The sequence below is a fragment of the Corvus hawaiiensis genome, chromosome 7 (assembly GCF_020740725.1).
Source record: "Corvus hawaiiensis isolate bCorHaw1 chromosome 7, bCorHaw1.pri.cur, whole genome shotgun sequence".
NCBI classification, from domain to species: Eukaryota; Metazoa; Chordata; class Aves; order Passeriformes; family Corvidae; genus Corvus; species Corvus hawaiiensis.
In genome coordinates this window covers 39,135,979-39,163,850 of record NC_063219.1, presented here as the reverse complement: position 1 = coordinate 39,163,850, position 27,872 = coordinate 39,135,979, and the positions used below count along the sequence as shown (strand labels likewise).

Genomic DNA, 27,872 nt, shown 5'->3' with positions numbered 1-27,872 from the left:
ACAAAGCCATGAACAAGTTTGGGAACTATTTGCTCTTTTATTTGCCCATGTAAAAGTTCTAAAACCACCTGCAGCAGTTCATTTCAATAAACATCCATCTGGATAGCTACAGTACAATATATACAGATCAGAATTCCAGAGGAAAACCTGGGAATTCTGGCTGAAGGTCTCCAAGAAGCAGCAATGCAGTCCATGCAATTAGAACTCCATAAATTATTACCCAACATCTGCTGTGAGTCTGTACACAATATACAAAGAGCTCTTGTCCAATCCATCCATTTCCTCATGGAAAAAAGTCTTTCCACAAGGAGAACTGCTGCCAGCAAAGGACATGGGTCAAAGCCTGGGAGGCTTTGCAGAGTCTTTCTCCTGTACAAGCACATTTGCTTAGAACTCCTTAGTCTGAGTCGTACAAAAATACATGGAAAAATAGATCCAGTACAAATCCCAGGCTCCTGCTGTAAGGAATTAAGCCCAGCTTACCTCACGTGTGCTGTCAAAGTCTCAGCAGCTCCAAAGGAAGCAGCTGGGGCAGGAGGGGAGCAGAGCTGCCAGCTCCAGCTCTTACCCCACAGCAAGAGTTTGCAGCAGTAAGAACACTTTGGATTTGAAAAAATAATTTAATTACTCTGTTGGTTTGGTTTTCACAGTCTTTGCTATTGCACAGCTTTGTCAGGTTTTCTTTCACTGCCTGAAAGAAAGATGCATAGCAATCCAATACAAACACCTCTGCCAGGGAGGAAACAGTCCCACAGATCAGGGGGGAAAAACAACCAACCAAAAAAAAAAAAAAAATCTCCAAAAGAGAAAAAACAACCAACCAACCAAAAAGAAAAAAAAAAAAAAAAAAGACTTTATGGAGGTGTTTAAAAAAATCTCCTATAGCACAAAATGCAGAATTTAAGGAGTAACTGAGCAGTAAGGAAAACAAGTGGGGGGAAAAGTGTTGGAACAAACTCCTCCTTACTGAGCTGTGGGCAGCAGCTACTCGGGGCCCTCGTGGGGAGGGGACTGCCAGCGGGACTGCAGGTTCCTCAGGATGCACGAGGCCATCCCTGCCAGCTTCTCCTGCATCTCAAACAGCTGCCTGCCAGAATATCCATGGAGATCTTCGGAGCTCAGCTGAGCAGCCAGAGCCTGGATCTGCCCCAGGAGATCTGCCGGGGGCTGCTCGCTGCTGTTGGTGGTGGCTGCGTCAACCAAATCTGTAAGGAGGGAAAGGAGAGAAGTGGAGGAAAATCCAGCAGAATTCCAGCTGCTTTTGTACAAAGTAACATCCTCAAGCAGCCTACAAAGTATTTATTCCACGGGACCCAGCAAAGGCAGTCCATGCTACCCTTCCTTAGGGTGAGTTTTTCTGGGTTTGATCATGATTGTAACAATAAAACTAAACTCAAAATAAAAGGATGAGGTGTTCCCACCAGGAGAGAATGAAGACAAGACAGAAGAACCCTCCAAGTCCCAAGCAAAAAGCCACCAGCAGGTACCTGCTGCAAGTTTTTCCTCATCTCCACAGAGAGATTTCTCCTCCACATTATTTCCAGGCTTTTCAGCATCTTCAGGCACTGTGCTTTCCTCCAACACTCGAGATTTCACCTGGGCATATTTTGGGGAGAGAAAACATTTTCGAAGTGAAAAAACTCATTAAATTACATGGTGAGATATATTTTAGCCTCATAATCCAATCACTATTCCTGTTAATAATAATAATTCAACCAGCTCATCTGTATCTTGAATTTGTGGTACTGAGACAAGCAGGGATTAGGTTTCAAAGTGTTACTTTTCATGACGGAAAAAACACATAGTTCCTCCTGCAGTTAATTACATCAGTATTGGCTTCCTGGGTGCTAAAATTCAATTTTACCTGTTGCTCGTGGTATCCTTTCAGAGCTCTTTTGACATTGGAGACTTTGGGAGAGCGGATGGGGAGAGTTTTGATTTCCAAAGCTGTCAGAGTGCTCAGGTCTCCCACGGTCTTGATGTTCTTGGCTCGGATGAGCTGCCCCAGGCCCCTGGCACTGCAGCAGGGGAGGGAAAATGGGTTATTGGCAGAGAATCAGGGAATATCCCGAGCTGGAAGGGACCCACAGGATCATCAATCCAACTCCTGGCCCTGCACAAAGTCTCCATCCCTGGGGAGCTTTTCAGTCTTCAAAAAAGTACCTGAAGAATTCCAGAAGAGTCAAGTCTCTCCCTCACCAAACCAACCCTACTCTTTTTAAAGAATTCTGGTTAAAATTCTGGTTTTGTAGGTTCAGTAAGAATTCGGTTTCTACTGAAATGCCACCTTCAAAAGCAACAAGCCACTCACCAGATGTTGGATGTGATCTGAGGTAAAATGACATCCACGGGAGCTTTGCAGCCAGCCAAGGCAGGATACACAAATTCCGAAGGGCATGGCAGAGATTCCTTGGCCATTTCTGTGATCTGGGATAACACAGGGGAAGTATTAAATTAACTGTCACACACTGAATAGAGTGAAAAAAAATAGAAGAGAAACATGAACCAAAGCACTTCTTACTAAACACTTCTTTGAGCTCTTAAATTTAAGGGTACGAGATCCTGGGGACAGAAATCCTTTGGTTGGAGTGGTAATGTGCTGGATAGAAAAAGAGGAAAAAAATATCTCAGGGTGGTAGGAATTCAGTTAAAAGTAGGAATTCAGTTAATAGTTAGATTTTAGCTCCTGAAACCTCAGAGTTCACTTGAGTTCAGAGTAACAGAACGAGTCAGGCTAAAGCAGTTTTGATTTTTACACTTCTGATCCTCATCTCTTACAACTGTGTGTAACTGACTACAGACATGCACTAAAACCATGCTACTCATGTAAATACATGAATGCTTCGGACACACATAATATTGTAACAGAATTTCCCCATACCTGCATGTTAGAGAGGGTTTTAAGACTTCTGGAAGAGGGTGAGGAATGGGATCTGATGACAGGACTCCTCCTGTCGATGTCATCTGCCAGGCCCTCCTGAAAAATGGGATTTGCAAAGGAGACTCGGCGGATCTGAGGAGGAGAGAAGGAGGTTTTAGAGTGGGAACTGAACCCAGCACAGCCTGGTGAAGTCTGAGGAGACAAAAAAATTCAGTTTGGAATCACTGAAGTTCTTGAACGATACAGGAAATATTTCAGCCAAGGACAGACTGGAAGGACTCCAAAAGGAATCTCTACATGCACATGGATGACCCTGAGGATGCTGATCCTGGCTTTGCAGTGATCCAGGCAGAACAGACTCTGGTGTTCTGTTTCAAAATAAAACCCCTCACCCAACCTCTCACAATGCAAATCTGTCAGTGCTGGCACATTCCAAACCCAAACATCCCCTTTTCTCTAAGGCTACTCACAGTGGAAACCAGTAACTCAATGTATCTGGAACAATTACAGTTACCCCATCCCAGTTCTGAACCCAGTATCACGCAATTCCCACTGGATACCTTATTAGCAGGTGACAGGGAGTCATCCTCCTGGTTCCTTTTGACCCCTCTCTTCAGAATGCTGGTGGATGGGGAGGCTGAGGGGGACCACGTGCAGCGAGCCTGGAGGCTGGTGGGGCTTTCAGTCACCTGCACTGAGGGGTCCCCTTCCACCTTCAGAGGGGAATCCACACTCATATTTTCCAAGGCCACGTTTTCAGCCACTTTTATTTCAGTTTCCAACGGTTCCTCCTTCACCTCTTCATCTGCAACACCACAAGTTTCTCCTGCAGTGTTCTCAGCTTCTCCTTTATCCTCCTGATTTCCCTCTAGCTGCTTCATCTCTTTTTCCTCAGGTTTGCTGTCAGCATTCAGTTCCTGGGGCACCTCTTCGAGTTGTCCATTTTCATTTATTTCTTCCTTTTCTGCAGCTGCTGGTTCTTCCCCTTGGTCCCGTGAGTCCAGGCAGCTCTCCCTGGGCTCTCCTGGAGCACTCTCAGGCAGAACCTGTTCTGTTTCCTCCTTCAGTTCAGCAGGTTCCTTTATTTCCTCTATGGAGTCGGTGGTTTCACCTGCTGAACCCTCTGCATTCTCTGGATTCTCCTCCACCACCACACTGCTGCCCTGCAGGTTATCCACAGAAATTCCCTGGCTTTCCATGCTGAAGGTGCTGGGTTCCTTGGGAGGGTGCAATGGAGTGCTCATTGCACAAGGAGCCAGGGCCAAGCTCTCCTCCAAATCTGAGTGACCAGAAACATTCACAGGTGTCTCAACTGGGGTGGTCTGGGGCTCCTCCAGCTCAGTTTTCTCCTTTTTTAATTCCGTGAACTTGAATTCAGTCACCTGCTGCTTTGGCTTTTTAAAGCAGCAATCACAGCTCTTGATTTTTTTCACCCTTTTGCTTCTCTTGCTTGGACACTCAGGGCTTTGCAGAGAGGAGGGCTCAGCACCCGAAACATTTGCTGCTGGTGCACAGTCCCCTGTGCTGGTTTGCTTCTCCTCCTGCTGGTTTTCCTCTGCTGCTCTCCCATCCTGGTCAGACACACAGGAGCTGCTCAGTGACTCCATGGAAGCATCACCCTTGTTTTGCTCCAGGCTGGTGTCCTGAAGAGCACTGGGACTCTCAGAGCTGCCAGACCCTACAGCTTTTCCAGCAGCTGCAGGAATTACCTGGATTTCCAGGCCACCTGGTTCAGCTGTCACTGCAGCACCTGTGCTGACCTCAGGTTCATCTTTAGTTGCTTCCAGTGAATTCTTAGTTTCATTCCCTTGGGGAGACACCTCAAGGCTCTGGCTCCCTGGCTGTCCCTCTTTCACTTTACCCTCAAGAGAATTGCTTCTACTCCTCACTTTTATGTGTTTTTTCTTCTTCGTGCTGCCCTCCTTGGCCTCAGAGCTGTCAGCCTCGGAGTTTTCTATGCTGGAGAGCAAACCTTGGGAAGATCTCCTGGTGTGGTACCGTGGGCGCTCCACCACCTTCTGCCCTGCTGTGCTGAGGCTGGCCTGAGCTTCCCCCTCAGCCGTGGGGGAATCCTCTGCCCTCCTGCCACCTCTGCTCCCATCCTCATCCAGGCCCCGGGAAGCAGGAGAGTCCTTGGAGCTCCAGTCCTCTGCCACTCTCTCAGGCTGGCTGCCCTCTTTTGTGATTTCTGTTGTTTTCCCAGGAATTCCTTTCTGCTTTTGGGATCCATCACCTTTACCCTGTGACAGCTTCTTCTGCCCAGCCTTCTCCTCCTCTTTCCTCCTGTCTCTCTTTGGGAGCCCATCCTCCTTCTCCTGGCTCCCTGAGGAGCTCTCCACAGTCTCTGAGCGTCTCCTGGAGGAACGCCGGAGCTGCTTCTGGTGAGGGGACACCTGTGGCACCTGGCTGTCATCCCCTGGGGCCTGCTCAGAGCAGCTGGTGGTGTCTGGGGGGGTGTTCTCCTTCGAGTCCATGTCCAGTGCCTGGGCCTTTTCCACTTCTGCGATTGTATCCTCGGCTTTTTTGATGTCTGCTTCCGCGGAGTGCAGAGCCTGGGACTGGCTCAGGAGGACATGCTCCACGTCCTCCCCTGCAAAGCACAGCTCAGCACTGCTTTCCAGGCTGTCAGAGGCCAGGGACTCCTCTGACCTGCTCAGGAGCTTGGATTTGTTCCCTTGCAGCTCCATTCTGCTCTGCCGGCGCGTCACCCTGCGGATCGCCGTAACCCCCGCGTCAGCCTCGGGATTTGGAGGGTTTTTATTTTCCTCTCCAGATTTCTCTGCTTTAGCACTGGCCTTGCTGCCACTGGTGTTTTCCTGTGCCCCAGCAGCACTCCCAGAGAGCTCTAACACAGAGTTCAGTGGGGCTGGGCTGAAGGGCCTGTTCTCTGCAGCCCCGAATTTCTCCAGGGTGATGAAGGACTGGCGCCGGCTCACGGGCTGGGGGGTGCCAGAGATGATGTCGCTGGAAGCTGAGCTGTTGCTGACATTTGAGGTGTTCTCCTTCCCTGCCGAGGCCTCCTGAGAAGCTGCTTCCTCAGAACTTGTGTCTAGGCCCTCTCCAATGGATGTTTCCTCTGGAATCATCTCAGCTGTCTCATTTTTGGACTCCTCCTCGCTGTTGCTGACATTTAAGGTGCTCTCCTTCCCCGCTGAGGCCTCCTCGGAAGCTGCTTCCATAGCACTTGTCTCCAATCCCTCTCCAACTGATGTTTCCTCTGGGATCATCTCAGCTGTCTCATTTTTGGACTCCCCCTTGTTGTTGCAGGCTGGGCTCTCCTCTGACTGACATCCTTCACTCCCTGCGTTTTCCTCCTGTCCCAAAAATATAAACAGCAAAATATTTGTCCTAGGAATATAATGAAATAGTTGTACTTGTCCTGTGAACAGAATATTCAAATACAGTTCTGGTGTAGCAAAAAACAACACACCCACAAGGTTTTTCTAACCACCCTTCCTTCAAATTATTTATTATCTGCTGGTAGTTATAAAGGACACTTTTTTTAAAAAACCATTTAATCCCAAAACAAAGAACTCCAAAAAATGTGTTAAGTTTTGCCAGAGATATGAATAAACTTGCTACTAACCCAGTTTTTATTAAAAGCTTGTATTTTACCCAGTCTGACTGGCACTACAGTCAGCACAGCAGTTGTTCAGCCAGTTCCTCCCCAAAAGGAATTTAGGATTTAATGGTTTTTACGCCAATAAAATATTGTGACAGCACAGGCACATGAGTGATCAGAAACTGCTCACATAAATCCTCCCATTTTGAAATCAAATACCCAGTGACTGGGCCTGCCAGGTATAAATGACAGAAAGCAGAACATAGCACTGCAATGGTGTGAAATTTCCTCTCACCTGGTGCTGAGAATGGAAAAAAGTCACAAAAAAGTCACGTTGTGGTAGAAACTCTGGTACCTTAATCACCATCAGACAATGGGAAATTACCTGAGGTTGGTTTGCAGTGTCTTCTTTGGCATTTTCTACTGAAGGTGGTACTTCCCTATAAGAGAATGACTGGAATCAGCGTTGGTGCAAAAGGAGACACCTGCAGGGACCAGAACTGGGCACTTTTACTTACAAAGAATCTTCCTGGCTCTGAGTGTACTGGGAAAATGAGGTGGTGTCCTGTGATGCATCCAAGTTGTTGTACATGGCAGGAATATCAACTCTGGAACAAAATCAGGAATGGGATGTCAGACTCTTCTTTGAAATTCATTATCTTTGTATTTTAAGGCCACTATTTTCAGCTGCATTAAATCTTTATTTTTGGGGAATAAAAGCTGTGATTGGGATCCCACTGAAAAAGAATTCATCAACACCTGACTACCCAAACCAGAGGAGTTCCAGCCACACAAGTCCTGCTCACACTGCTTTTGATGCCTAAGCACAAAAACCACTCCAATATTATTTTCTCACATTAAAAAGAGGATCATTCTAAAGATCCCTTTGCAATTAAGATGAGTCTGGGAATATCCTAACTCCTGACATGCTGCTGGCTCAAGATTTTTCTTTACATTTAGGAGTCCTTTCCTCAGATTGTTTTACCCAATCCTTTCATTTCCATGATTTATGAAAAATGACACCTTTTATTTCACACTGCAAGTGAGTCACGAAGTAAAAATCTAAACCCCAAATTCTCAAACTCCAAACAGACTAGAGAGAGTGTATTTAATCAAAATAGGAAACACAATTGCAAGAATAATTTGGTTGCTTCAAAACAGCAAAGCAAGGAACTCTCTTAGCTTTAAACTTAGTAACTCTTATGGAAGAACAAGACTCAATTACCTGTGGTAGTTGTGAGAAACAGGCACTGAAGTTAAGTCAAGCTCAGCTACCCAATGAATGACATTTCACATTAAATTTAAAACAGTAACAGACAGACCTCTTTGACCTTAGCACTTCTTTTTGATGTTCTGTCAATATTCTTGGTTTTGTTTCGGGAGGAATAAACACAAAATCAACAGATTTCTCCTCTTCCAGAAGCGTCTCACTTGTAGTCTTAGGAGATGAAAATTCTAGTTTCAACTGCAGAAAGATAAAAAACCCAAACCCTGGGTTAGGAACAAGAGAGGAACTGAAAATCAGGAATTCCTGAAGGAACAGATCCTGTGAGGGATTTGCCAACCCCAAAACCCACCAAGACCCGAATCTGTCACAACCTCCAGCCAGAGTGAGGGCTGAGGTTTTTATCTCCCATCCTCCCACCCAGCCTGACCCCTCCCCAAAACTTGGAATATTAAATCAGAGTGTGCTGGGCAGCTGAAGTTGCAAAAGAAGTATTTCAGCATCCCCAAACTCAGGATTTTGTCCTGAAGATCCTGGATTTGGTTCCAGGGCACCTCTCTGGGAACACTCTACCTTTGCAGGTGTTGCTTGCACGTTGCTGGACTTGTCTTTGCCATCATTTTTTGGTTCACTCGTCTGTGCCAATATCGAATCTCGTTTCTGTCCCACCTTCACCTCCATTCCACTGATCTTTGCATCCAGCTGGGAATTCTCCATCTATTCAAATAAAAACACAACGAATGCACTGTGTGAAGAAACTCCAAGCTCACAAAACCCACCCTGTGTTCATTTCTAGAATAAAACCATCCCTCATTCCCAAATCTCCTCTAAATTATGTAGAGGACAACTTAAAAAATTAATTATTTCAAATAAATTCACAGAACCCAAAATTTGCAATGCAGGAAGTGCTAAGAACCATCTGAGTCTTCTGACTAACCCAGCACAGTTTATCATTCTAAACATGAAGCCAGTGCAGGTCAATCATATTAAAAATCTCAAGTGACTTTTCACTCCCTGCTGAGCAATTCCCATGAAATCCCTGTTGGGGTCAACAAAATATTTACCGTGTCAGAGAAGGGGCCACTGCACTCCTCAGACATCTCAATGCTTTCAAAACCAGGCAGCAGCAGAGGGATTTTCTTTTTGGCTTGGCTTAACACAGATCTGCTCAACAACAACAACAAAAAATTTGTATTTATGGGAGGGGGAAAAGGTGCAGAAAAAGAGCAGCAGCTTGGAACAAAAAGATCCCCCAGCTTGCATAAGGACTCAGAATGATACAAGACAACTTGAGAGCTCTTCCTGGAAAGATATAAATAAAAAAAACCTGTTTCTTACTTTAATTCCTCGGGGTAAGTCAGAGAGGAGGTCTTGGCAAAGGTGGAGTTCCAGAGCTGGGCACACTGGTGGCGGATCTGTTTGTTCCTGTGCTGGAAGCCCACGCAGAGCACGGGGCAGAGCTGCTGCAGGAGCTCAGTGTCACAGGAGCCCGGGCAGTGACACTGCAGGCACTGCAGGATCTCTGCCAGCAGCTTCTCAAGCTCAGGGAGAACAAAAACCAGGGGGTTTTTAATCTAACTTTTCATATAAAGTTCGCAATATTTGAATTTAAAGCTTATTTAAAAGTTTTTTATTATAAACAACTTGAAATGTCACAGCACATAAAAGTCCAAGAGCTGATTGCTCCTCCCCTCAAAAATAAAGAATTTAAAAATTAAATCTCTACCCTCATCACATTTTGTATTTTTTTTAATACAGGAGGAATGGCAGAACTCTGGTGTCCCCCATTTTCCCCAAGCCCAGTGATTTCTGTAGCAAATTTACCTTGCTGTTAAGGTTGCTGTAGACTTTGGGTACCTCAGGGAGCCTGCCAAAACAAATGAAATAAATTCCTATTTTGCTATTTCATTTATCCCAAGCACCAAAATTTCACACATCATCCATTCAAGCACTGCAAACTTGTTTTAGTGAGCAACTTGATGGAATCACTTTGTGAAATGAGCCTCAGTTGGGGGATTAAACAATTTCCTGATGGAGTTTCCCAGATTATCCTATCAATTCCATGGATATGCTGACTTTAGGAGAAATTAAAGCAAATGTCAGTAGTAATTAGTACAAATTTAGAATTAAAGCTTTAACTTTTAATTGCCTTCTTAATGCTCTCCCCAAACACATTTCCCAGGCCCCATAAATATTTGCATTAAAAAGCTGAAATATTTGCTTTAAAATACTGAAGCACCACTAAGCAATTCCATAAACTGAGCAATTCCAGAGAAATAAATACATTCCATATACATAAATCCTTAGGTACAATTATCCAGAAAAATGTGAGGAAACTGCATTCAGTAACTCATTTTATACACCTGTGTCCTCCAAGCTGAAGAGGTTCCCAAATTTTTATTTGCTCTCACATGTGTTCCTTCAAAAATATTTATCCAACTTCTCCTTTTTCTAAATCTTAAAAAAATGATGCTCAGAGAAGAAAAAAAACAACTTTTCCATTTTCATGAATAAATCCAAGGAAAACTATGCTCAAGAAAAAAGCACCAAGCCAAGTTTTTCTCAGTATTTCCTTCTGCTTAAAAATGAAAAATTATGATTTGAGGGTGCATCAAGTAATTATCATTTATTTCCTAAAAAATTTTATGCAGTGCCCACTAGAAAATAAATTTCTATTAATAAGTATCTTCCCTCCAAGGAAAATTCCCAGCAGGTGGAAACCAAACCTTTCAGCCTTGCAGAGATGCCAACACAGTCCCTCTGAAGAGATAAAAATGTGAAATATGGAGCTTTTTTGAAGCCCTGCAAACCCCCGAGCTCCATCCCACACAACTACAGAGCACCCAGAGTATTCCCCACCCCAAAATCCCACCCAGCCTTCCAATACTCACTTGGTTTTTTCATAGAACACTGCCAAGGGCTTGGAAAAAATGGCAAACGTGGTGCCAATGAGTGAAGGCAGCGAGATGTGGCTGATGATGGTGTGGAGAGCAGCCAGGAGGGAAGGCCCCACAGAAATCAGGGATTCTGAATGGGTTTCTTTGGAGCTGAACTCATGGAAAGAGTTCAGGAGCATCAGCAGGAGCTTGAAGAGAGAGGCAAGCTTGCCAAGGGGCTCCTTTTTCTTCTTAGCCCAATCTGTGGGTGTCTGGGGAGCTAATATTCAAAAATTCAGTTAAAAAATCCATTTTTTCCTTAACCAACATGCCTGACAATAAAACACAGCTGAACACTGAGTTTGCACGAGAGGCAGAACTTCCATCCCCAAACTAAATCTATCTATAAATAGTTTAAGAATTTATTTAACAAATTAAAGACATTCTTAATGCATAATTTTATCTGATTTCTATTCTTCTCATTTATATTTACGGCTGGTCAGACTCTGCTTTTAAGGTTTTAATGCCTACTTGAAAAGAAACAGCAACCACTCCTCAGATACCACCTGATACACAAATTCTGGAACACTGAACAGGAGGGAAGGAGAAATACAAATTTTTATTAGTTTATTTATTTGGAAGTGAAGTTTACATTATGTTTTTCCTCATTAGCATTTCCAATTAAAGCATTTCATTCCTTCAGTAGCCCAACACTACATTTTACTACTTTAACAAATTCCCATGAAGCAGAAAAATTTTAATTACCTTTTTACTGAATTATGCTTTTTTGGAAATTATTTCTTCAGCTTTAGCAGTTTTAAGTGGGAATAGGAAACAAAACAAAGAATATTTTATGCACAATGACCCTTTGTCTTCTGCTATACTCTAATTTTTAAGCAACTCTTGAAGCCACACACAGAAACCCCCAAATCCAAGTGTTTCCTTACATCTAGTTTTTGGCTGGAATTTAGTTCCATAGGGTGCAAAGTTGATGCAGTCCACCATGACTGACACAAGGTGGGTGAGGCCTTCCAGCATGAAAAACATCTGAGGAGGAAACAGAGATCATCAGAAACAGAAATCAACCAGCAGAAACAAAAAACCAACCCTCAGAAACAAAAAACCCACCCTCAGCAGAGCTCAAAAGAGAAAAACTACAGAAAAAACCACATTGGATGTTCAGGACAGCAAAGAAATAATTTTTAATTAAAGGTGGATGAAATTGTTCTGCATGATCAGGTCAGACTGATAAAATTCCATTTTCAGTACACACATTTAAACTGCTGAGGATGAGCTTCCCATTCTAATAAATAAGACATAAATACAGTGTCTAAAGCAGCAAACAGTGACAGGCAGCTGGGAGGTCAGATTTAAGATACATCAATTAAATTAAGTTTCAAGGGTCACTGTGTGCTCAAAGACAAAGTCTGGTTGCCAGAAAAGCCTTTACAGGCACAACAATTAAGTTGCCATTACAGTCAAAGCACAAGTAATTTTTAGTGCATGAAGATGATCAAAATTAATTTTTTTCTCCCTCAATCCATCCAAATCCTCCTAAATAAGGCCAAACTTGCTTTATAAGGAACAGATACTGTGAGCTAAAAAGAAGTTTCAATATAACTTCACACTGAACTCTTAAACTGTTCAAGTTTTGCCTGTTTAGTAATTACTGATTTTTGAAAGTGATGTTTATCAGCAGCAGTATCCAAGGTAAGTTATAATGATGCAATCCTCTAATTCCAGGTTTTCAAATCCCGTTTTTTTTTTCTTGTTTCTTTCACAGTGTTTTTTCATGAATGAACTTTAAGCATGAAGGATTTTATATCCCAAAGTTAATGTTAAACCCCTTCCCCTTGTGGTGTAGGTCTGGGAACAGGCAATTCCAGTAACAAGAGGCTGATTCTTTCAAAATCTCTCTCTTGTATACAGCTTTAGAAGTAAAATCCTTAAATTTCAGTGTACAAGGCTGATGGTTCCATGTTTCTCCTCCTCCCTAATTGCAGTGCCTGGGTTTGTGGTATTTGTTAATCCCACCTATAAACACATTTCACCTGCACAAATCCCATTTACCACCATGATGACACTCATTAATCACTATTATTAATTAGTCAGAAGACAAATCTAAAGTCTGCTTAACTATTTGAATATTTAAAGCTTTATAATTAATTTTACTCCCTTCTTTCATTTCTCTACCAACTCCTGTCAGCAAAAAGAATTCTTAAAGCTTAAAGTCTCACCCAAACCACCCCACACTACAGAAATCACTCCGTTAGAATTTACAACACGTTCTTATATATCATTTAGAAGAGATCTGCTAAATTGTATGTTTTATACTCACTACTGGAGTTTCACCTTCTAGCCCAGATATTATTTTGGCACAAATTTCTTCACAGCACAGGTTTTCTTCTGCTGTTACAACTAGAGCAGCACAGCGAGCAAAAGCTCGGTACAGGTCTGACCACGTGCGCAACAAGGATTTCAAAGTTGGCTGTCACAGAGAAAGAGAGAAAAAGCTCATAGATATCAATATCTGTGCACAGAGAAAAGTTGATTTATGTTTTCTTCTTCTGTCAAAAGCCAGGTCATTCTTTAGGGTTTTAAGTTGGAGGTTTAGGGTTTTAAATCTGTGGTGCAGTGTAGGTACGCCATGGTAGCGAAGTCAGCTCTGAGAGTTCAGAGATTTTATAAATCCCACCTTGTTCTTAATTAATTTTATGCATTTGGTGGGACTTATTTTATATAAATTAATTTTATGCATTACCTGTGGGAATCCCTGAGCAGGGAAGATGTGGGATACTGGCAGCAACAAAGCACTGTACACAGCACTGAAGTTGTGCTCCAAGGCATCCCCCTGGTTCACCTCGTTAGTCTGCAACAAGAAGAGTTTTCTGATTAATGAAGCTGCAAAATTGGGATGACGAATAAGGCTGCTCCTGATTCACTGTAATAAGCACAGCTTGAAATCAGATATTCTGTTCAAGAGTTCAAGAGGATCCTGCTACCAAAGGATAAAAAGCTCTGTTTCTAAATGCCAAAGTAACTTCATTCCAAGAATAAAACCCATCTGTTAGGAAAGGCCTCAGGTACTCCCACTTCCTTCAGCTGCAGTGATGACAACACTTAAGAGAATCATGGAACGGTTTGGGCTGGAAGGGATCTTAAAGCCCATCTCATTCCAACCCCTGCCCATCTCATTCCACACCTTCCACTACCCCAGGGTGCTCCAAGCCCCAATGTCCAACCCGGCCTTGGACACTTCCAGGGATCCAGGGGCAGCCACAGGTGCTCTGGGAATTCCAGCCCAGCCCCTCCCAGCCAGGAATTCCTTCCCAATATCCCATCCATCCCTGCCCTCTGGCACTGGGAAGCCATTCCCTGTGTCTGTCACTACATGGCACTGTAGTCACAGCACCTAAAACGTTCTTCATAAATTCTATGAATTTTAGGTCTAATGACTAATGAGGATTAATTAGTTCAGCAACTCCTACATCACAGCCAATGTATTTCTAGTAAATAAGCTGCAAAACCTCTTAAATATTACAGTTTATATGGTTCTCATTACACTAAAGACATCTAACATGAGTAAAACTCTGGTCTAATTACATCCTGAACACCCCAATCTGGGATTTATTTTATTTTCACACCAAGCAAACAAACCCATGGTATTTGAAAGTTAACAGTTTCTGGAGGGAAGCTTTCCATGTTTTTTAACAGCAGGATTATGCCAAGCTATCTGATTTCACTATCACTTCAAGACACATAATTCCTAAAAAACCATTAAGATAAATGCTCAGCACAAAGTTCTCCTGTGGGCTTCTGGGGTGGGGAAGAGAACCAAAAGCCACTGATTAATTAATTACCTGATTAATCCACTCAGTCAGAGGATTAACAACAATACTCCACATTCTCCAGAGGTGCTCCTTGTTCCCCACCTGCTCTGCACTCTGGTCAATGACACAGATCACAGACTCACTGAAAGCCAGGGCCGAGGTGGGCCCAGACAGGACATAACCCACCAGAGTTTCCAGAATCACAAAGAATCTGGGGAAGGAAATTCCACAGGTAAGAGATTTTTTTTTTTCCCCCAGCTGAAATCAGAGGAAAAAACAACTTGTGTGGTATTTTCTAAGGGATGCTTAATATCCACAAGGCTCCACGTACCTCTCATCTGTCACACAGCATTCCAAGAGGTTATTATGGAAAGGCAGCTGGATTAAGAACAAAGCTGGAGTTCCCTTGGAAGAGAAATTTAAAAGGTTCAAACAGCACTGATCACATGAAATAGGTGCCTCACTTACACAAGTAAGTATAAACGCTATTTAACTCTGAGTCAGAAATTCACAATTATTAGAAGTTGTCAAAAATTATCAATTCAAAACCAAAATGAGAGGGGAAAGCTGGAAACCTGAAGCTGCTGCCAGATCCTGGGATTTGCTGATTTCCAGGCTGCAGCAAGAGATCTTTTGGATGACTTCTGCTCAAATCTACCACAAATATTTCATGTTTGCTAGTGTTAAAGAGTATTTAACAAAATGTATTTATTATCTGCCAATTAAAACTTCCAACTAGGAGCACACTCCTTCCTACTCAGTCTGCTCCTCTCCAAACAAACATTCCCCCAAATTCAGCATCATTTCAGCCTTTTTTCCACAGGGTTATTTTTGTGATTATTTTCTAAATATTTTATTATCTGTTCCTCCCCTCTGATGCAGCACAGGGAACACAGCACATGATATTCACAAATGAGTATCAGCCCTTTTTCTGCAGCAATTTCAGGGTTCAGTTCATTAATTAGAGACAGTTAAATTACTCCTCAGAAGTGAGGCCTGGAAACAAAGTCTGCATTCTGGAACATGAAATAATTTCACTTCCTAATACATTTTTTAGCATAAATAAAGTCCCAGAATTAATTCAGACTTACATTTAAAAGATCCATATCAGCAACCTGATAAGCCGGTGATCCCAATACTTTTGGAGGCAACTCCTTGACAGTGATGTCAATGAGGGACTAAGTAGGGGAAAAGAAAAAAAAAAAATACATGTAAATACATTTTTTCTGAGGGTTTAAATATTTTAAGCAACACCACAAATAAAAGCAAAATTCAAACAATTCCCTTCAGTAAAAACAAATAAAAATTCCATCAAGAAGGTCTCCAAACTGTTTTTTGAAGCATAAGAGAAGCATGTACCCAATTCTGCTGCTAAATCTGAAAATGTTTTTAAGGAAAAACTTACCAGTATTTTCTGCACAGGAAGAGAATTTGATCTCACAGTGTTTTTTAAGGCCTGGAGTAACATGGTCAGTATTTCTGAGCCTTGCTTTTCTTTCTTGTTTCCTGGAATAAAGAACATTTCCAGTCAGAGCAGAACAAAGCAATGGCCACTGAGCATCATTAGAACTTCTAGTGCAAGAGCAAAAAAATTCTGGGTATATTTGTAAACATTTACCAAATACTTCAGAGATTCAGGTGCCAATTCTGCTCATAACATAACTGAAATTCCAAAGTTTAAATAAAAACCTCCAAGTTTAATTAGTAAATGGAAGCACCTTTGTTTCATTAAGGACTTAAATTTTGATACACTTCAAGTTGTGGAATTTTGTATTCATCCCAAGAACACCTCTTCATTTGCAGTTAGATTTTCGATACAGAAGTTTTCATTATTAAGAATATTCTGGACTCTTAAAGCCTTTTGGATAAAGGACATTTTTTAAATAGGAAACAACTTTTACACATCTGCAGACAGTACAGTTTACTAAGAAGAAAAATGAAGGATGCAGAAAAAAAGGCACCAGAGTCAAAAACTTTGAGTAATCCACTAAATGTTTCCATTCCTCAATATTAAAGACTTGAGGTGGGGTTGTTTTCCTTTTGAAATTGCTTTAAAATAAAACAAAATTATTGATTCAGACTAAATCCAAGCAATGAAGCATCAACAATTTATGGTCCAGTTAAAAAAAAAAACCAAAACACCTCTGACTGGTGAGCAATGACAAATTAAAGAAAATGCCACTTTTTACCTGCTTCAATTGCTGTTTTTACATATCCATTTATGTCCTTCCAGATAACATTCAGCAAACAATCTGCAAGGTAACAATGGATTTATTCAGTTTGCAATAAAAACATTCCACAAAATTGCAGCTAAAACCCAAACTGTGTTAAAGGACAGATTGTGATTTAGGCCAAACTCAAGTTTGCAATGCAAGTCAGACCAGTTCTACTTCATGTAACATCAGGACATTACACAAAGTGCTGATTTCTCACGTTTCCCTTGCCCCCTTGATTTCCCAGGAAATATTTCAATTGCATCACTGAGTTCTTACCAGGAACTTCTTTTCCAACTGCAATAAAGCCATCCTGAACAGCATTTATCAGAGTGCTGGCATGCTTACAAAAAAAAGAAGGGCTACTGATCAGTGGGTACTGGAGAGGCTCTACAAGAACAAAAAAACATATTCCATAAACTTGTTACTTTGCTGTTTACTGGGAAAATAAGCCTAAAAAATAATCAAGTGTATGTGTACTTACAGCATTTAACATGAAAACAACTTATCTTAAAGAGGATTTATTAAACCATCTTTAATTTTTATTAAACAGTTTTAAATGTTTAAAACATTTCAATAGACAAAATGGGAGATAATGCAAATATTTTTTAATATAAATAAATAAATAAATAAATAAATAAACCTCATATACCTAAACTAAGAACCAGTTTGTTTTGCTTAGCAAAATCCACAACTTGTGGTCCCATGAGGAAGTGGAGCAGCATTTCAATTCCCAGGAGCTGGATGGAAGGGAACAGCACCACTCCTGCTGTGCTGGTGTTCAGGGCCATCCTGGGCGTGCCTGGGCTCACAAACGGGAAAGGACCTGAGGGAGGGACAAGTCACAGTTCCTCACAATTCCAGAGAAAGGGAACATCCACCAGCCCCAAATCTCCCAGGAAAAGGACAAGTCATTGAGCAGTGCTGCCTGAAAGGCACCTCTGGCAGCCAGGTATCTCAGGTAAGTGGAGTTTGCCATCACAGCCACACCCAGGTGTTTTCAAAGTATAAATTATCTGCCCAAAACTGCAAACTCTGGGACACCAAACTTTATGTTGGCCACACAGATCTCCATGGAAGCTGTGGTTACGTGGTCACTGAACTCTCGTTGTGTGACTCTGCTGCTACAGAACAGTTTCCATTGGAAATTGTCACCTGGAGCACAAATTGAAGAGGCCTTGGCAAAACATTTTGACCAATTCAGTTGTGATCTCACAGGACTAAGATGAACCTTTTAAAGAAGGGAACACAGGAAACTCCCCACATCCAGGACATCACTGAGGCTCCTAATTACTAGGAGTAATTACTAGGAGGTAGTCTAGAGTGGCACAAGTCATGGATGCCAAGCTTGCAGAAAGGGAAGAAAAAGTAGGAGTCCCTCATTGGCTATTTAGAAATAAAGCTCAAATAGATGTGGTTTCACGTGTATTTAAAGTATTAAAATTACTGATGGATCATCATCACTGGGTAGGTTTAGATGGGGTATTGGGAAGCAATTCCTGGCTGTCAGGGTGGGAAGGCCTCGGCACAGGTTCCCCATCCCTGGCAGTGCCCAAGGCCAGGCTGGACAGGGCTTGGAGCACCCTGGGGTAGTGGGAGGTGTCCCTGCCCAGGGCAGGGGGTGGATTGGGATGAGCTTTAAGCTCCCTTTCACCCCAAACCATTCCAAGATTTTATTCTATTCAGGCGAAACTAAAAATGCTACAGAAATAAAAGGACATATATAAAAATAGCACATATATGAAAAAATAAATTTCAACCCAAAGTTCCTTTGCAACAGAGAACACAATTCAGGACATTAAAACTGGTCCTCACACTGTGATTGGCACAACTTTTTAAACTTTAAATACTGACTGGAACAGCCTCGTTTTACCCAGTATAAATCAGTACCTCTGAGCCCTGCAGCAACCATGCAGGAAAAGCACTGTTCTCAAGAATGGTAATGATAAATGAAAAAGCATGAACACCATAAACAGAACAGACAAGTCTCTGCATCTGAAATGCAGCTGGAAATGCCAACAGGTTGATGTTTCAATACCTGATTTCTGCCCAGGGGTTGCTGAGCCCAAGCTGGGGTTGCTTGGCAGGCGTGAGGGCGTTCCTGGGAATGCAGCAGCAGGATCCACACTCAGGGTGCTTTGGATTAATGGGATACAAACCTGCAGAGAGATCCCAGCTCAGGGCAAACAGCTACAACACATGCAAGCCATAAACCACACATTTCAAATATCACAGACTGGGCTGTTCACAAATCAAGAGTTTCTGGGTATTTATAATGAATTAGAAATGTCTAATTAAACAAAAATTCCTGTTAGATGCAGTACAGTTGGATCATCCTAAGAAAATACTTTTCCCTCCCTTTACTCCTATCTTGAAGATTAATTTAATGAAATCCAGGTGTTGGATTCCACTTACAATGTGACTAGAAATGAAACACCTGGGTCATTTTTCTTTCTATCTTCCTCAGCATTTATGGTCTTTTCCTCAGTTTTCCTACGGCAGCCTCTTCCAAGCACACCCTTTCTTGGTGAAAGGACAAACCAGCCCTTATTTAACACGTTTATAATCCCTGATGGCACTCAGGGGAGATTTTCAGAGATGCTCACAGGACATTCCCACAGGCTCTCCAATATTTTGGGAATGCAAATCCCAAATATTCCTTCTGCACAATCTGTAAGTCACATGAGTGAAAACTGGTTCCCTGAGGCAGTTTGTATTTCAGTAACAAACCAGACGAGGATGAAGCAGGGACTGAGCTGCACCCCCCACCCAGGCTGAGGGATCAGGGCTGCTCTCAGCTGTTACCTGTTCAAAGTTTGAAGGCAGGTGAGGTCCCAGTCTCATCAGTAAATACCACCACACCTCCAGTTTGGTCAGTGCCAGAGCCTCTGTCCTCACATGGATGGAGCTCAGGGGCTGCATCAGCAGTTTCAGCCTTTTAGCACTGCACAGGATGTCTGGGAGACCAAAGAGGTGCATTTTAAGCAATATAAATAATTAAATCACAGGACAGCAACATTTGATTAAACCATTATGCTTTTTTCTAATATATTTTAGCTTCCAATTCAATTACTGGCAATCTGCAAAACTCAAACACAGCAGCCTTTCAGACTGTCTTACTGCTCTAATTATTATCTAGAATAACTCTGGAAAAATCAAGTCTTTCTTTTCAATACCAAGACTCAAATGAAATTTTCTGAATTCCAACCTGAGCCTGCTTGAGCAGGGAGGTCAGGCCAGGTGACCCAACCTGACCCATTTTGGGATTCTGTGATGAACAGGAAGAAATTCCCTCCTGCTCGCTCTGTTAGCTCCCATCTGCCCCAGGAAAAGGAAAACCAAACAGTTTTCCTTTCAGAACACCGAGAAGCACAACCAAGGTAAAAAATATTGCTCTGACACAAGCTAGACGTAAAACTTGTCCAGATCTAGGTTAGACCTTTAAAACAACTTTTTTTAACACTTCTGGAATCCTGAAGCATTGCCCTTGTCCAGTTAACCCACACCATCCGAAATAAAATATACAGAATGTTTTATTCTCCATTTCATTGCTGTTTGGATCAATTAAAGCATTACAAAACACGATTTACTAATTTTATTCTATTTCTACCAGCCTCAGCAGAACAATTAGGATAGAACAAATGATCCAACTATCACCTTGCCTTAAAAAGAAAACAAAACAAGGAAAAAAAAACAACGAAGAAAGCCAAACCTTGAATTTTATCTGTTTCTACACACCATGTGTATGTACACACCAACATTATGTGCACACCCAGTGGTATCTACTGGTACCCACTGACCACTAACACAGTATTTTTTTCCAGTTATGTATTAAACCAGGCAAAACAATTCAGGTTAATTTTTATTTCTTTTTTAAATCTACCTGGATTTAGAGCAAAATTATCAATGAGGCTCTTCCATGCAATGAAGGCAATTTTCTTCACCACTGGGGAGCCACTGCGGAATCCCAGCTCCTCCAGCTGCAGCAGGGAGTTGATGAAGCTGCCACTGCGATGCAGAGTCTGAGGAGGAAGAAATTGAGAACTAAGAGATTTCTGCTGGTAAAAAACTCCTTTTCTACAGATTCTTGGCTGCCTTTCTGCTTACCTTTCCAAGCAATCTCACAAACAGGGGCCACAGTTTTAACACAAAGGTCTCGTTTTTTGTAGAAAACAATTTCTGAAGTTCGGAAATTAATTTCTGCAGACAGAAAGAAACAGAATTTCTACAAGAAATATATTTAAAATATTCTAAAAACTATACACTCATACCAATGTCTAGGGACACAACCAACCTGTTTCTACATCAGAAGGATTTCACTCTGTACCACAGAGCATTTGCTACCACCTGATTCTCTTTTCAGTTGAAATTTATGGTTGTTATTCTGATGGTAGCAACCAACAAATCAAAATCCATTTCCTAAAATGTTTGCATTTCCTGCAACTCTAAAATCAAAACACACTCTGACCCCAAACACCACCTTGCTTGTTTGGGTTTTCTGGTTTTTCAGCAGGGAAAAAGGCAAAATAAAGAAGCCAAGCAAGTCCATAGTCCTGGAAGTGCAGGGGAACATGAAAAGCTTCACCAACACCACCAAGGGGCTGCTGCTGAACAGGATGGGGAATCTGAATGGACAATGCTGAGTATCCTTTGCTTTCTTGCCTCCATCTCCACTCTCAGGCCTCCCAATTCTGTCTCCTACCCAGGCACCACCGTTTTGCAGTGGTCCTGTACTTAACACTGCTATTAAAGGAATTTTTCCATTAAAACCTTTGCCATCAAGAAGCTGCTGGCAATGCACAGGAACTCAAATCAATGCCCCCCACCCACCCAACCCCCCCAGTTCCTCCTGCTGCTGCCTCTGGCCCAAAGGCCCAGCATTGCCACTCACTGTGGTCATCAGGTGCTCGGTGACAGCTGCCACCTCCTGCTGCTTCTGCAGGAGCAGTGGCATTCCCATCTCCAGGGCAGTGGCACCTCTTAACTGCACTTTGTGAGCTGAGTGGACAACCAGGGGGATGATCAGCTTTGCCCACCTCACAGCCTCTTCTCCCATCTGGGCTGGAGTTTGCTCCATTAAGCTGGATCCAAAAAAAACCAACAAACCCCAAAAATAGGGATTACAGATCAGCAAGACTGCTCAGGCACTCAAATTATCTTTCTATCATTAATAAATCCTCTAATTCAATCTGTGATTTTATAGGAAACCATTCCAAACTTTTAAATCAACTGTATTTTGACATTTTATTAAAAACTGCAAAGCTCAGGTGTTATTTCAGATAAACCTCTCCAAAAGAACAATAAACTGACTTTAGAGCTGTCCTTTCTGTTTCATCACAACAATTTGGGCAACGGAGCTGAGAGCCTGACAGGAATGCACCAGGAATGCCCACAGAAAGTCTGCACAGCAGCCATCCCTGGGTGTTCCCAGCAGCCCAGACAGCTCCCCCACAGCTGGGAACAACTTCCACCTGTTTTGGGAACATCTCAAGCCAGGTTTGCACAGACTCCATGAACACTGGCCTGGTCAGAGCTCTGATTTTATCCTCCTATTCCTGAGCTGTTGGAGCACACCATGACAAACAATTCCGGATTTTTTTACCATCCCACACACACCAAAAAACCTGGCAGAAATGGGACTACCTGGCATATATTCAAACCAGCCTGTATCTAGAAATCCTGGAACTTTGTCAAGTGTCCCCTTTGACCCAGCAAAGTCACAGCCCCATCCCTACAGTTTATGGAGAATTTGCTGTACACTAAGGAAAATTGCTGCCTTTCAAGTCATTTTATTAAAGCCAGTGCACTTTTTAAAAGCACTCTTTAAAAGAACTATTTCACTTTCACGTAGATTTGCAGCTCAAACCAGATGCCAGAAGTTGAGGAGCATACTTAAACAAGAGTAAAGCTACAAGCTCAACACATCTACAAAGATAAAATTTGAATATTCTAGTTCTGCTGACCAAAACAATGTGCTCACAGTGACAGTCCTAAAAAGTCACCTTTGGAGTTAGACAGGAATCGCAACAGTGTTATGGGAAACATTGCACTAAAATGCGTTGCCAAGGGGATATTTTTAAATAAACCCCCAAATAATGGCAGAGAATTTCTCAACCAGGCAGGTTCTGGAAACAAAATGAACACGACTTGGGAAGCACAGGTGAGACTTGGGAAATAATTCCTAAAAAGCCATTAAAAATGAAAGCAAGGCTTTCCTCTGAATATTGTCTGATTTCTGCATCAGAATGGTTATGTCATTATTAAGGTGATCTTTTGCAGTTATAGTGCACAAGTGGTGCACAGTGCAGCTGCTCCCACGCACTGCCCAGCAGTTCCCCAGTTCCCATCTGGGCACGATGCCATATTCCATGGAATATCCCCTGCTCACTTGGGATCAGCTGTCCCAGCTGTGTCCCCTCCCAGCTCCTGTGTCCCCACTGGTGGGGTGAGAAGCTGCCAAGACCTTGACTTAAAGCAAACACTGCTCAGCAGTAACTAAAACACAAACTAATGTTGTGTGATCAACATTATTCCCACCCCAAACCTAAACCACAGCACTCAGCAATCACCTCTAGCCCAGTCAAAACCAGGACAACACTGGAGGAAAACAATCTTTAACATACTAAACAACTCAAGGAGCATTAAAATTTTTTTTCTTTAGCATATTTAGTGCCACTAAGGTTTTGTATGAAGAGTTTCCCCCTCAAATTAAGGATGACAAGTGAATACTGCAGAGCACTCACCGTATAATAACATTAAGTGCTTCATATTCAACCACAACAGACTGAACTTCTCCTTTAGTCAGGATTGTTTCCAGGGTCGAGAGGATACTGGACACCTGAGGAAACAAAAGAAGAGCAGAGTGAGCACCTAGATACAAATAATTCCATGAGGAGCTGCAATTAGGGCATTTCATTTTTCATTGTGTTTGGATTATGCCAGGTCTTGTTTTAAACTGCAGTATTCATAACCTTTCTCCTCTGTGCTGTTTCACTGCTTTCTAACACAACTGCTCACACTGCAGCTTTCTCCCTCAAGGAAAGCAATAATTACTGGCTCAGGTTTTCCAAGAATTCATACTTGGCTGTCAGATTTGATGGGAAATAGCCTTCAGATTCAAAAGCTACTGAGTGGAGAGTGACCAAGGATTTGCCTTGGCCACCAAAAAAAAAAAGAGAAGAAACTCACCTCTTTTTAAACAATTTCTTAAGCCTCCTCTCTGTGAGAAATGAGGCCAGAAAATGAAAAATGAAGAAACTCACCTCCTTTTTCACAATTTCTGGAGGAAATGCCTGCTTAGAGATGACCCAAAGTGCCCGAGTGCGAGTGTTTTTGTCTGAGGATTTCACAGCAACGCTGTTCACTGCTGACAGCAGGTCCTGGATTTCAGTGGCTGAAAGCAGAACACACAAACCCTCAAATCCTGTTCATTACAGGCCAGGTCATTCTGCTCACTTAACATTGCCCAGGGTCCATTGTCTTCAGCATTACTTTGGAGCACTTTCTCTCCCAATTAAGTAGCCAAAAAGCTGAAAATATATTAATATATAAATACTAGTACTGTTGTACATCTGGATTACCTTTATAAGAATCCATAAAATTAGAAGACAACTTTAGTTAAATACACCAGAACTACAGAATAAGTATTTAATTCTTGAAAACTTCTTGGATTTTAAGTGAATTTAGCAGCACTTTGGTCAATCTCACTGCTACATTGACATAAATTCACGCTAGGGCCTACAAGAGGTTTTATTATTAAAGGTGGTAAAATTGTAGCTTATTACATAAAAATTAACGAGGTTAATATAGAACTTACATCCAGCTAGGAACACAGATGGAGAAATCATGAGTTCCTTTAAAATTCAAGGCTAATAAAGTCTGATTTACTACAAATCTGCACTTTGTGGGTGAACGATCTCACAATCAGAGAAATGTAAGGACACATTCACTCTTCTCCCCAGTCAAATGTACACACAAAGGTACAGGAGCTGCTTGTCCTCCCTCCCTCCCCATTGTTTTCAGGGCTTTGTGGTTCCTGGAGCCTGACATTCTCTAACAAAATTATAATTTATCAACAGATTAAAAAAAATGAGTTATGGGAGGAAAAAAAGACACCACATAGACATTATTAGAGATGCCTCATTCTCACAGGAAATCAGGGGAAATTTTGAATAATAGGAAAGCAGAAAACACTGAAAAAATTGAGTAGGAGAACCAAAAGAACCAGTTTCAAACAGGAAAAATGCCCTCTCCCCTGTTACCAAAACCCTGTGGTTTTACCTTGAGACAAAGCCTCAAGTTTTTAGCAACAAAACCTTTGTTGAAAGGGATTTAGTACTTTCTAGGAATGCAGGTCATAAGATTTTGGATTACTTCAGATTAATTTGAAATATTTTGGGCTGGACTAGGTGACCTTTAATGGTCTCTTCCAACTCAAACCACTCAATGGTTTGATGGAACCACCAGAAATCTCCAAGTAAAAGCTGGAACACATGGAAAAGCACTATTGTGCACCCCCAAACCCTAAAAATAGGCTCTTCACTCTTTTCCCACGTGAACATTTCTTTTTGATCACTAATTCCACACAACTAATTACTGTACTAATTGCTACCAAAGCATTTAATGAAACTAGGAGTTAGTACAACAGAATCAGTGTGAGAGCATGAAAAAGTATCACCAGACTTGTGTACAAGATGTAATTAATGAACTGATCATACTGCTCATATAAAAGACAAAACCTGGTCAAAATTAAAATAAATGCCAAGATAGGCATAAAGAAAGAACTCTGATGTATATATTTATACTCACAGGTTGCTTTGCTTACCAGATAATTCAGCTGTGTTATTTGAATTAAAAGTGCAGAATCCCAAGGCCTGCAATGCTGCATTACTGAGCTCCAAGTTTGGACTAGAAATGTGTGCCTGCAAAAAAAAAAAAAAAACCAAACCCACAGAATCTCAGGTTAGAAAAGTACCTGAGAAATACTGAGTTTATTGTCTGAACACCAACACTGCTGGGAAGCTGACAAAAGCAAACACTTGGTGAAAAATGCACCCATGTAGGAAATCCTCCCTGAATTCCATACACGGCAAATCAATAAAACACTCTGGGGTGCTGAAAGCATTTTTGCTCTCAGTAATTCAGACATCTTTACTGAAGTAAATCCTAAACATCCCAAGTTCTCCACCTTGGCTATGTATGTTATGTTCTATCACTTGACCCTCCAATTGTTTTTAAACTTCTAAAACAAAAGGGAACAATGGCTAAAAACAATCTTTACATTAATCCTTAAAAAAACCTTGATGCTTACTGCATATTCTGAATTCTGAAGTGTTTCTAAGGCAGCTATCTCTTCTGGCTGGAAGATTAGATTTGACTGTGCAATACTGCCTGAACACACCCAAGACCCTGCATTTTATTTTTTCTTGCAGTAATTCCTCATCACAGGGAAGATCTATTTTGCCAAAAACCCCCTTCCTACTCTATCACTACCCTGCATTCCTATTAAAAATTGGACTCCATGATCTAGGATGTCTTTCCCAACCTTAATGAATCTGTGACTCTACAAATGAATTCAAATCTGTTTTTCAATGCCCACTGACCTTGTCCACCAAAATACATCTTTGTTCATTGAAGTGTAGAGAACTGACTGGAAAAACCATACCTTAAACACCTTGCAGAGTTGAGGGAAGTGTTTCCTGACATCTGCGGCGAATGCTCTGCCTCCTTCACCAGTCAAGCGACTGTAAGGAGAGGAAGGGAAAACAAACAATATTTACAGGTTAAACACTTTGTAACTGACTTAACATTCAATTTCTCACACACAGCGGTGAGCTTTCTTGAAAGAAATTGACACTGCACTGAAGGAGCTAAAGAGCAAAAATGCCACCACATGGTCTGACCCAGCAGCAAAATCCTGTGTTAGAGCACAAAGTGAGCAATGACTCGTTTTCTGCTTATAGAACATCTACACAAACATTAAGGGCTTTCACTTTTTGGTCAGCTTCTAGAAAACATTAACAGCTAACAGGCAAGCTTTAAATGACTGCTGAAAATCGGATAAACAGAAATACAGGAGCTGAAAAAGCACATTCCTTATAAGCAGTTCCAGAATGCAGGCTCCCCACTGCAGGAAAATCCTTGTTTGACAACCAGCAAGGATGACTTTGCACATATGTGAGGAACATCCCTGCAGGAGAGCCGTAATTACCCCATAAAACGTTAAATTATCAGTTTCTTACAGCAAAACCCAAACCTTGCTAACTTCAGTCATCCAGGACAACCTGAGAAACCTGTTGCTGCTTAATACTTACATCAGGACTTTTTTTGCTGTCAGTTATTTCTAGAAACCTGTAAAATCTGGTATCTGAGTAGCTACAGCTTTAAAAGCCACTGCAGAACTAAGGGCAGGAACTCAAGGGAGACACGGAGAGCAAGAGATCGTGCCTTTGCACATGATAAAATCGGAACGATGCACGTACAGGCACAACCTCATGGGCAAGAAGCACCTTCCAGAAAGAAATGCAATTAAAACAAGGCACGATCGCTCCGAAACCCGAAAAACACAACTAAAAACTTCACTCTTCCAAACATAAAGCTGCAACGCAGTTCCTTTTTTTTGTCATTAAAAGAAAGTTATTATTTCCCAACATTCCTTCAGCCACCTCTGATGATTCCCCAAGAAATCCAGGAGGGGAGAAAGGCTCTGGGATGCGCAGACCCTACAGCGATGCACTCCTTCCTCCCTCCTCTTCCTCTCCTTCCCTCACTCCTCCCTCCCTTCCCTCTTCCTTCCTCCTCTCCCTCCCCCCAGACCCGCGTGTCTCCCGCGGTCTCCCCCGCGGCCACGCCGTCCCCAGCCCTGCCTCCCTGATCCCAGCCGGGGCAGCACCTCCCCGCTCCGATCGCCCTCCCGGCTCTCCCCCTTCCCACGCCCGGCCCGGCCCGGCCGGCCCGAGCCCTCAGGCCGCCCGCTCCCCTCCCCTCCCCTCCGGCAGCGTGCGCGTCCCCCCGCGCTCACCTGACGATGGTGAGGTGCGCGTCCGTCAGCTCTCCCGGCGGGGCGGCGGGGTCGCCCAGGGTGTGGAGCAGCGGGCCGAGGCTGGAGCCGGCGCCGGGCGCGGCGGGATCGGGGCCGGGAGCGCTCATGGCGCTGCCGCCTCCCCCCAGCGCGGCCGCCCCTCAGCGCCGCGCGCCTCCCGCGCTAAGATGGCGGCGCGCGCGGGCCCGGCGGCGCGCGGGTCCGGGCCAATGGGAGCGCGGCCCGGAGATTCCCGCGCCCCGCG

General features: G+C 42.7%; 1 protein-coding gene across 2 annotated transcripts; it reads right to left on the bottom strand.

The window, feature by feature from the left end:
* Positions 1–17: 17 nt before the first annotated feature.
* RIF1 (replication timing regulatory factor 1) lies at positions 18–27,748 on the bottom strand. Of its 2 annotated transcripts, XM_048308736.1 has the most exons (35): positions 27,608–27,748; positions 26,252–26,330; positions 25,412–25,508; positions 23,850–23,980; positions 23,331–23,425; positions 21,479–21,668; positions 20,695–20,787; positions 20,471–20,609; positions 19,393–19,544; positions 18,626–18,746; positions 17,240–17,413; positions 16,867–16,977; positions 16,564–16,626; positions 15,780–15,880; positions 15,466–15,552; positions 14,706–14,779; positions 14,405–14,585; positions 13,306–13,413; positions 12,883–13,032; positions 11,492–11,591; positions 10,560–10,824; positions 9,493–9,535; positions 9,007–9,209; positions 8,733–8,832; positions 8,242–8,385; positions 7,766–7,908; positions 6,962–7,051; positions 6,829–6,883; positions 3,442–6,195; positions 2,882–3,013; positions 2,522–2,599; positions 2,312–2,427; positions 1,865–2,018; positions 1,488–1,596; positions 18–1,205 (listed from the first exon to the last, which is right to left on the bottom strand). In XM_048308736.1, the coding sequence occupies exons 1-35, from the start codon at positions 27,733–27,735 to the stop codon at positions 985–987; spliced, it is 6,981 nt and encodes a 2,326-aa protein (XP_048164693.1). In that variant the 5' UTR covers positions 27,736–27,748; the 3' UTR covers positions 18–984. The 2 variants fall into 2 exon arrangements, with proteins under 2 accessions (XP_048164693.1, XP_048164694.1); XM_048308737.1 differs by lacking the exon at positions 2,522–2,599.
* Between the last annotated feature and the right edge of the window lie 124 nt (positions 27,749–27,872).